At 40.0% G+C, this 10,206-nt stretch overlaps 1 protein-coding gene across 3 annotated transcripts; it reads right to left on the minus strand.

Moving 5' to 3' along the window:
- Positions 1-3,895: 3,895 nt before the first annotated feature.
- LOC103363898 (cornifelin homolog B-like) lies at positions 3,896-6,849 on the minus strand. 3 transcript variants are annotated; one of them, XR_520519.1, is made up of 5 exons: positions 6,749-6,849; positions 6,000-6,113; positions 5,081-5,235; positions 4,266-4,615; positions 3,896-4,112 (listed from the first exon to the last, which is right to left on the minus strand). XR_520519.1 is itself a non-coding variant. In XM_008290851.1 (4 exons), the coding sequence occupies exons 2-4, from the start codon at positions 6,103-6,105 to the stop codon at positions 4,493-4,495; spliced, it is 384 nt and encodes a 127-aa protein (XP_008289073.1). In that variant the 5' UTR covers positions 6,106-6,113; positions 6,749-6,849; the 3' UTR covers positions 4,265-4,492. The 3 variants fall into 3 exon arrangements, 2 of the variants coding, with proteins under 2 accessions (XP_008289073.1, XP_008289072.1); XM_008290851.1 differs by lacking the exon at positions 3,896-4,112 and having other exon boundaries at positions 4,265-4,615; XM_008290850.1 differs by lacking the exons at positions 3,896-4,112; positions 4,266-4,615 and having other exon boundaries at positions 4,629-5,235.
- Positions 6,850-10,206: the final 3,357 nt, after the last annotated feature.

Consider the following 10,206-nt stretch of genomic DNA (forward strand, 5'->3'; position numbering starts at 1 on the left):
TTTTTCTCTTTCAACACATTCAGCTCTCTGAACTTGAATGGAAACATGAACTGGATGTCCTTGTTGGTTTTGTCTTCAGCCCAGTCCAGCATGAACTTCTTAGTCAACACTGTTTTCCCGATGCCAGCCACTCCCTTTGTCATCACTGTTCTGATTGGTTGGTCTCTTCCAGATGGGTCGTTAAAGATGTCTTCTTGTCTGATGCTTATTTCTGCTTTGTTTGGGTTCCTGGCTGCTGCTTCAATCTGTCTGACCTCATGTTCCTCATTGACCTCTGCAGTCCCTCCCTCTGTGATGTGCAGCTCTGTGTAGATCTCATTCAGGAGGGTTGGCTGTCCTGGTTTAGCGATGCCCTCAAACACTCTCTGGAACTTCTCCTTAAGCTTAGATTTAAGTTTACGTCCACAAATTGGAGCGATGAGTTCTGAGTGAAAACACAACATTTAACATCACTAAGTAAATTACACAGTAAATATTGCAACAGTCCATTCACCTAAACACGGAGCATGTGAACATATTCTGGTGCATCTCTTTAGTAAATGTGCTGTTAAGGTTTTATGTCTAGAGAAATCCTCTTACTGCTCTGCAGACGCTCAGCCAGCTGCTCCTGCTTCATCCTTCTCAGGAAGTGCTCTGTGATCTGATGAAACATCTCTCTGCTGCTCCTCTGCTCTTCATCCTCACCCTGACTCGCTGAGCATTCTGGGTAATTTTCACTCAGAACCATTTGGATCTTCCTGAGCTCCTTCTTCACAAAACTGACAATGTTTTCCTCCAGCAGCTGAAAACCAGATTGAAGATATGGAGTCAAACATCAGATCCATGTTGGACACAGTGACAGGCTAGTTTTCTACAAAGTGCAGCGTGGAGATGCCTGTGTAGACAACGGAACAGTAGTTGTGGTACACACCATGAAAATGGAGTCCAGGTGATGATGCTCCACAGACTGAGCACTGGGAACCTCTGAGCTCTCCCATTTGGCTCTGTGGACCAAACATCAACAGTTAGCTCACAGTATCTCTATCTACACAAGGACAAACACAAGCTGAACCTGAGCAACCTAAACATTTGAGCGTGTTCTGACTGCAGACTTTCCACTGACTAATTGACCATAGCACTATGTCAGGAATGAGGTTTGCGCAAACTATCCCGTGTGGTGCCAAAAGTTTTCCTCCCAAATCTACCTGCACCTCCCAATCATTAGCACCCTTTCGAGGGCTTGACTCCTTAGCCCATCTAACAACACTATCAGATGCCTATTTACTGTATCCCAATGTTTTCTGTCATTTGCCCTTGGCCATCTAACTTCAGGTTGTTGCCCACAGCTCCTCTCTCTGGCTGGCAGGCTGGCGTCAGTACCATCTGCATCGCCTTCTACAGCGCCACCCCCTAGGGATGTGACAGGGTCACTGATATCCTGCGAACTGTGGCTTTCCACCTGTCGCTGGACTTCAGTCGATGCCAACTGACTTCTCAAGAAGCACTGATCGATGCAGCGACTCTGCACTACCTTTATCACACACTTCTTCCTCCCTTGATGCGTTCTAAGGCCTTTGCTTTCTGTCAGCCACAAGGACAAATCTGCAGCTTCCTTTCTTCAATCATTCTACTGCGGCTCTCTATTAATGCTCTCATCCTACTTGCTGTTGTCTGGAGTTCTTGTTTGGGAGGATCGGTCCATGCCCCTGTCTTCCACTAGCTTGTTCTTCCAGTGTATAGTCTTGTCCGTTCCATGGTCTGTAGCCGTGTAATCTTCCTGTGAGTCATCTTCCACCTCTCCTCTAGTAGACTCCAGGGGTATTATTCCCGTATTGGTTGTACCATGTTTGGTTGTAACCAACACAGCAGTGAGTTGTCACTGCTGTGTTGGGGCGCTAACCCATGCGAGCCCCAGTGGGGTCTATTCCCTCCCGTCGGCTGTCTTTCCAAGTTGTGACATGGACTTTCCCTCCTTGGGGCGACTGTGGCTCGGGTGGTGAGTGGTTGTTCTATAATCACAAGGTTGGTGGTTCGATTCCCCAGCCCTCCACAGTCGAAGTGTCCTTGGGCAAGACACTGAACCCAAAGTTGTGAAGTGCAGCCCATTTACCATTTAGTTGTCAGCTACCCTGTTCACAGCAGTCACTAGCTGGGCTAGTTCTGAATTCAGACAAACATAAGGTACTTGTATTTTGAGCACTCAGTGAAGAAACCCACACTCATATGCCCTCTTCTGATAAGTTTAGTAGCCTACCATATTGCTCGTCTTGTCCCCCACTGCCTGAGATGAATTCATAAATGTTTGCGCCACTTCACACCTGCCCCGAGCTCCTGCAGTTGAAACCTACATATTGCTGCAGACCAAATACATCCCTCCATAGCAACATCACTCACAACCTCTTGTGTCAGGACAGAGATCTGCTCAGGAACAACTCGAGGAACACAACCAAGAGTACAAGGTGCTGACAAGGCCTCCAAACTGTCCAGATCCTGATCTGATTAAGCATTTACATGATGCAGGAGAACAAGTCCAATCTACAGAGTCCCTACATCCCAACACACATGTTTGGCCATAAATCTTACAGATTCTGGTAAACAGAGAGGAAGACCACCATGAAGGGAAACAAGGTTCATAAGCTTCTATGTTATGAACATGAACAGAGTGGACTATACTCTTCTTTAATATACTATACTATACTATACTATACTATAACATAGTGTACTTAAATGCATGGTGCTATGCTATGTAGCATCAAAAAGAAAATGAACACAAAAAAAACATGAAGCTTGGATGCAGAAATGCCTTTTTAATGCACTACATGGCTGTTCAGTTGTTCAGTAGATACACTGGATTGGTTTTAATAACTTTGATGTACTTCAAAGTGTGTATTTTTGAGGAAAATGGCATCAGATTGGGACTTCACACTTAAATTACATGTGATGAAAACATACCAAGATAAATATCATCAACAGTCATAAAGGAGAGTGTTTTACAACTTACTTCTTAATGGCAGGAGGTTGATGTTCTTTATAATCAATGAGGCGACCCAATGACTGGTCGCTCTTAAAGGACACACAGCTGGGTTCAGGTCCAGGTTCAGGTTTGTTGGAGTTTAGTCTCTTACGGATTCTGGTAAATAGAGAGGAAGACTACCATGAAGGGAAACAAGGTTCATAACTATACTATACTATACTATACTATCAACCCAGTCTCACGGCAATTCATTAAATAGTCACGAAATTTTATCTTTTGTTTCGTGTCCTGGGACACGATTTGCCTGACTTTTTCGTGTTCCCCAGCACAAATTTCAAACCAATACATTTCAATTGGAATTATCTTTCATTTCTGGGACACATTTTTTCCCCATCAGACAGCACATATACTGTGATGTTTTTAACCAATTTTACTGCTATGGCCCGTCCACACTAATAACTATTACTATGTAATTGGTTAATGCCTGACTGTGGGAAGAAAAGAAAGACAAAAGCATCACAGTATATGCGCTGTTTGATGGGGAAAAAAGTGTCCCAGACATGAAAGACAATTCCAATTGAAATGTATTGGTTTGAAATTCGTGCTGGGGAACACGAAAAAGTCGTGTAAATCATGTCCCATGACACGAAACAATAGATTAAATTTCGTGACTATTTAACGACTTGCCATGAGACTGGGTTGATACTAAACTACATTATACTGCAACTTAGTATACATAAATGTACGATGTTATGCTATGTAGTGTAAAAAAGGATATAAACTTTTTTTTTTTATAAAAACATGAAGCTTGGATGCAGAAATGCCTTTTTAATGCACTACATGGCTGTTCAGTTGTTCAGTAGATACACTGGATTGGTTTTAATAACTTTGATGTACTTCAAAGTGTGTATTTTTGAGGAAAATGGCATCAGATTNAGCCTCTGGACTTCCTCTGAGCAAGATGCTGGCAACGATGGGAAGGAACCAAAACCCCCCAAAAAATATATCCATGTGACTAATTCAGTTAAATTAATTCTAAATAGCCACCAGACATTAAAAATAGTGCTAGATATAAAAATAATAGAAATAAAAAAAATAGAAATGCATGTTTAAAAAAAATGTACAAAGCAGATTTTATTTCCAGACTTTTTTTTTTTTTCTTTTTTAACTATTTTTATTAAACAGAGACGCCCAGATAATGAGATGCTCACATAGACAATTGCTATAAACAGGTCATTTGTTGGTTTGCTTTTGTCTCAGAGGGAAAAACTAATATTGAACTCTGTTCATAATACATTTACAAAACAATCATTTGGGAGCAATCATTTCTGATGCTCCATTCAACACGTTAGCATCCCAGCTAACCCTCATAAAGCTACATTACAGGCGTTATGTTACAGATTTTCAGTCAGTGACGCTCCATGAACCGATGTTTCACGATTCTCTCTCAAAGGGCTGCAGTTCAAAGTTATTGGCGCGCCGTGCAGACTGCGGTTTATCGAACCGTGTGGCAGCCCTGCTGGTGACTGAGGAGACAGGTCATGTGTTTTTGGCGCTGACCAGAACGATTGGGATTTTTCTTCTCTTCATCTCTCTGGACATCTGACACCAGGTGCAGGACGTACAGCAGGTTGCGTAGACGCAGTCCCGACACATGGTGCCCTGCAGAGCAAACAGCCACGTCAAGCTGATCAAATTACAGTTACAGTGCCTAAAACAAGCAATAACTGAACACATTTTGCTATACTCTACTGTACTACGCCATGCTATGCTATGCTATCCTATGTTATGCTGTACTATACTATACTATGCCATAATGTGCTACGCTATGCTACACTGTACTATACTGTTAGACTACACTATACTAGAGCCTTTGGGGTTGTTGTTGAGGTGAATTTTCTACACTGGGGATTTTCTGTGGTTTCAGGAGATCTGCTCCAAACTAAAGAAATAAAAACAAACAAGAAAAACCCCAATATAAGGTTGAAAATCAACAAATCAACCACTGTGTAGCTGAGGGGAGAAGTTCTCACTCATGAAGTGCTCAGCTGCCAGCCAAGTGGGAGAACAAATGAAATAGACAGGGTTCTTGCTGAGAACAAAATAAGAACAAGAATAAAAACTTACCTTGATGCCGTATCGCTGCCGCATGGAGACCCTCATGGACATGGTGATGGGCGGGATGGCGCCAAAGATGTCCAGCAGGGGGAGGCAGAGACACTGACCGTAAGCTTTGGTGGTTATACAGGCGAAACAGGGGCAGCACCAGAAAGCAAAACAGCCTGAGGCGGGAAAAACAGCCGGAAAAGAAAAAAGATGAGATAAGACTAGGAGAGCTACAAATGAAGATATGAGGAAATGATTAAATTATCTTTTCTGTCGTTTCGAGTTCTTCACCTTTACAATCCTTTACATTAGAGTGTAGCTTTCCTTTATGAGATTAAAGTAAAAATGATCGGTCATGTTTTATACTACATTATGTTGGACTAAAACCTAATACTGTACCACAGTATACTACACTACTGACACCTACTATACTATACTACACTACACTACACTACACTATACTATACTATCCTACACTATGTTGTACCATACTACATTAAACTATACTATACTATACTATACTATACTATGTTGTACTATACTACATTAAACGATGCTATGCTATGCTATACTATACTATACTATACTATACTATACTATACTATACTATACTACTAACACATACTATTCTGTACTACCAACACCTACTATACTATACTACACTACACTACACTACACTACACTACACTACACTACACTATACTATACTATCCTACACTATGTTGTACCATACTACATTAAACTATACTATACTATACTATACTATACTATACTATACTATACTATACTATACCGTACTATGCTGTACTATACTATGTTGTACTGTACTGTACTGAACTGTACTGTACTGTACTGTACTACCAACACCTACGATACTATAGTAATAGTAGTATTAGTTCCTCGTCCAGCACCTGTGTGAGGACAGCTAAAGGTGACTTACACTCGGGCACATCGTCACAGCAGTCACATATCCCAGATCCCCACTCCTCAGAGTCTCGGGAATCCATGACTGGCTGAGGCTGCCTGATGACCAGTTTAGACGACATGGTGGAGCCTACAGGAGGAAGTAGAGTTCTTATTATAGCTCTAATTACTGTCACATCTGATCACATACAAGGAAACCGTACAGTTCACACTAGTTTTCTGTGAGGCTAGCTGTTCGCTTCATCGTGTTGCCATCAACTTTCAAGTCATTTTTAGGAAAGACGTAATTTGTTGTGGTTTCGTCCCAGACAACCGAATGAAACCTGACAGCTACAGTGTTATATTTACACCTTAGAGCATCGAAAAAAGCTGATTTGCCCTCAACAAACTCATTATGTTTCATAATAATTACCACACAGACTAGATACCAGACACACATGAATAGAAAACTGAATCTTTGTGGATAATAATAAACACATGAGTGCATGTGAGTTTGCTCAAATTACAATATCTCCTGCGCGTCATAACGTATCTGCAACGTATATTTAATGAGATTTTAAAAGTGCAACTCTTCTTTTAGGTCCATTCATTCTTACAAAATACAGTTAAAGTGAAGTTGTTGTGAGTTAAAAGGAACCATGTACTTTCTAAATAAAACTTCTATTTACCTTGTATGATGATCAATGTATAACACAGGAAATGTCCTCATTTAGACTGACCTTTTGGGGTCAAAAAACAAACAAACAAACAAATAAATAAGTTTACCTGTTGACTTATGAGAGCGCTCTGACTTTTCAGCGTCCTGTCACGGTGGATGTCTGCGTTGAGAAGCTGTCATGTCTCAGAAATACCTGCAGCTGACAGATCACCTGGGAGAACAAAACCAGACGCACCGGTTCGTCCTGGATCTTTTTTTAAAAACACAATGCCATGATTTATTGTGAAGAGGAGGATTAAAACCAGGGCGCGGTGCCCAAGACGTCAGGTTCTACGGTGGAAAGTATTTATGTAACGTTGTTTGACCGAAACACAAACGTATGAACGTCAGTGACCTTAATGTGACTTCACACGTAAAAAAATAACATGATCTGTTTTGTGCAACAACAACAACAATAATTAAAATAAAAAGTAATCTTTAAAAGACTACAGACGCAGAAAGCAAAGAAATGCAGTTAACGATAATATAATATTATTGTTTTTTGTCAGGCAGGTGACAAAGTGTTTTAATTTTTGAAGAATTTATTTTTCTTTTACAGCTTTTTTTTNCCCAAACGACAAAATCTAACTTTAAACGGATCCAACTTTGGTTTTGCAAATTCTTGGCCCCCGCCCCCTTTTCTCTGAATTGCAGCGAAACAGAAAGAGGAGGTGAGATGCAGGACAGAACAGTCATCTGGTTATAAAGGTTTGTTAATGCAGATAACAGACAAAAAAAAAACTGCAATAAAAAAGTAAAAGCAACCTCCGACATCCAAGGTCATGTTGGGAATAAAACGCAGGGACTGACAATCTGACGCTATCACGTTTATATCAGGTAATAAGGAAACACCAGAGAAGACAATAATGAAATAAAATAAGGTAATAAAATATGTTAGTAAAATGGAGATAGAGATATGATAATAAATAAAGTGAGAAACTGTACATTAAACAGACTCAAATATATAATTATGTAGATAAATAGAGAAGTAAATAAAAAACTGTCAAACATAAACATAATTTATCTCAGAATGCTCACATGTAAGTTATTACATCAACTGATTATCCTCCATGAGTCATTTTTAAAAGACAAAGTAAACAGACTAGCTTTGGACTGTGGACAAAACAAGACTTGTAAGGATGTTAATTCAGAGCTTTGAAAAACAGAAAATCAAAATTCTTTTTAATGTTTTCTGAGATTTTCACAAACTAAAAAGACGAATCAATTAAACCAGAAATGAATCAACTGATGGACTGACGATGAGAATAATCGTAAAAACAACAACATGACTGTCGTGAATTCAGTCACAGTGGGGTTAATGCAGTCACTTCTTAACAGCAGAAAGTGACGTGATGTAAGTTGAACTGCTCCTTTAAAACTGGTTCAACTGCTAGAAAAAGGTCTGAAGTGGTTCATGTGAAACACAGAGGAGGTAAGAGTTTTATCACCACACCTGAGCTGTGTGGACTCTGGACTCCCACAAAGCTTTTAGTACCTGCTAGAGGCAAAGGTCAGCTGACTCAGCTGTCCTGTTGTTGTGACACAAAATGTAGTTTAAAGATTATTTTAGGCGAGAAAGAAGCTGTATAAAAGGCAAATCTGTGGTCGTTTCATCAACATAAAGTCTGATTAAAAATGTGTTGAACCGATATGTGAGCGTCCCGGTTGGCCGGCTGTGACCGGAGCTCAGCGCTCACAGTAGCCGCCCAGAGCAGCTTTTTCTCAGGGAGGCTTTTTGAAATTCGCTTCTGACTCTGACGGTTCTGTGAAGTGGTTGAACCAGGATCTAAGTCGCTATTTCATTATTTTTATTATCATCATTAATATTACTCACATTCAAATTCAAATCAGTTTGAATGAGGTTAACATCCACGTTTATAACTTTATATTAAATATAGCTTTTCTCCTTTTTAGTATTTTGTCAGTCCAACTTGACACCCAGACCAGCCACCAAGTTCTGCTGCTGTTTGACATGAAAATCTGAGTTTCTTACCTTCACCTGGAGAAAACCAGCTGCAACAAACCCTGCACCAAGCAGAAAGGACCGTGGACAGGTAACAGGACCGTGGACAGGTAACAGGACTCACCTGTAGGACCGCTAGTTCAAAGGCTTTTGTCCGAGACAGCGCCCCCTGCAGTCACGGATGATCACTGAGGAGCAACGCTGGTGGTTTTAAAGGATGATTCCACCCAAAATACTACTTCATGTCCAAGTACTTAGAATTTTAAAGGTTTAGTCCACCCATAATTCTACTTTCTGTAGTTTAACTTGGTTGCTAAGAGTTGCATTTGCAGTTGCATTAAGAACAGAATGTCAGCTTGTTCTCATTTCGTACTTTCACAAAGTAAGTTAAAAAGTTAGAACAAGAACAGCTCTATTTACTGCACTGAGTTGTAATATAGTGATTTTTTTTTATTAACAAAGTGAGACATGAAGCATCATCACTTGGATCCTGTGTGACACAACGTGACATTGTGACATTGAGTGGGACTCCCTCTAGTGGCTGAGTTACAGCAGTACTGAAGTGACTTCAACTTGATCTAAACTTGATTACAGGTGACTATGAGCTTCATCTGTTGTGCTCTACAATAGTCATTAATGTACTTCAGTATATTTAGCTTCTGTTGACAGTGTGGCGTACGAATCTGCAAAGAAACAACAGCCGTCTATCTGCATTTTTGTTTGGTTTATTGACAATAAATGTGTACGTCATTAAGTCAACTTGTTAAATATCATAATAGGTGACATAAACTAAAAACAGATATATGTTTGTTTATATATATATATATATACTTTTTTTAAACATTAAAAGGAGAAAAAAAGCAAAAATAATTCTATTGACTGTGTTTTGGAGGACAAGTCAAGCTTAATCAATTCTACACAGATGTCTGACATTAAACATTTAAACAAAAACCTTCAATACGATTTCACAAAGCAAATAGCCTCAAAATAAGCACATTTCTATGTGTATTTTTTGTTTTTTTCATTTCAAATGGCTATTTAGANATGCAGAAGACTCGTGGACAGTTAGAGACGGTGCTCTCACCTCTGAGCTTTGCTCTGGTCCTCTGGTTCCCCACACAGAGAACTTTCAGGGTCTCCCTTCTGTCGGTCCATGCTGCTGAACTCACCTGCAGAACCTTCACCTGCAGAGGAAACACAAATCATTCATCCACTGAAGTCCGACATCATGTGTGCTGTGAAAAGACCTTCCACTGATTTACATGTGAATCGTCTGTTACGTGGTGGACCATCCTCAGGTTCTGTCCAGAGATCCAGCACACCTTTACTTTACTGCCAGTGAAAGTCTGACTTGTTTACTTCAGTCAAAAATACTTTGACTGTCAATCGTATTTCAGGAAGTTATTATTTTGTCACCATTTTGTATGTTTTCTAAAACAGTGTCGGACAATTCCTCTGCTCCCAAACTATGTGATGGTAACTATTGGACCGTACGTTGCTTCACAGAGTTCAAGGTTTGAGTCAAATCTGTAATTAATTTGCAATTCAAAAACAAATTAATAA

This window comes from Stegastes partitus, unplaced genomic scaffold (genome assembly GCF_000690725.1).
Source record: "Stegastes partitus isolate 25-593 unplaced genomic scaffold, Stegastes_partitus-1.0.2 Scaffold699, whole genome shotgun sequence".
NCBI lineage: Eukaryota > Metazoa > Chordata > Actinopteri > Pomacentridae > Stegastes > Stegastes partitus.

Excerpts from the sequence above, each read along its gene's own strand:
- LOC103363898 (XM_008290850.1), bottom strand. The coding sequence starts at position 6,105 with ATGTCGTCTAAACTGGTCATCAGGCAGCCTCAGCCAGTCATGGATTCC. Across the intron at positions 5,236-5,999 it reads CTGTGACGATGTGCCCGAGT|GCTGTTTTGCTTTCTGGTGC; the intron begins GTAAGTCACCTT and ends TTCCCGCCTCAG.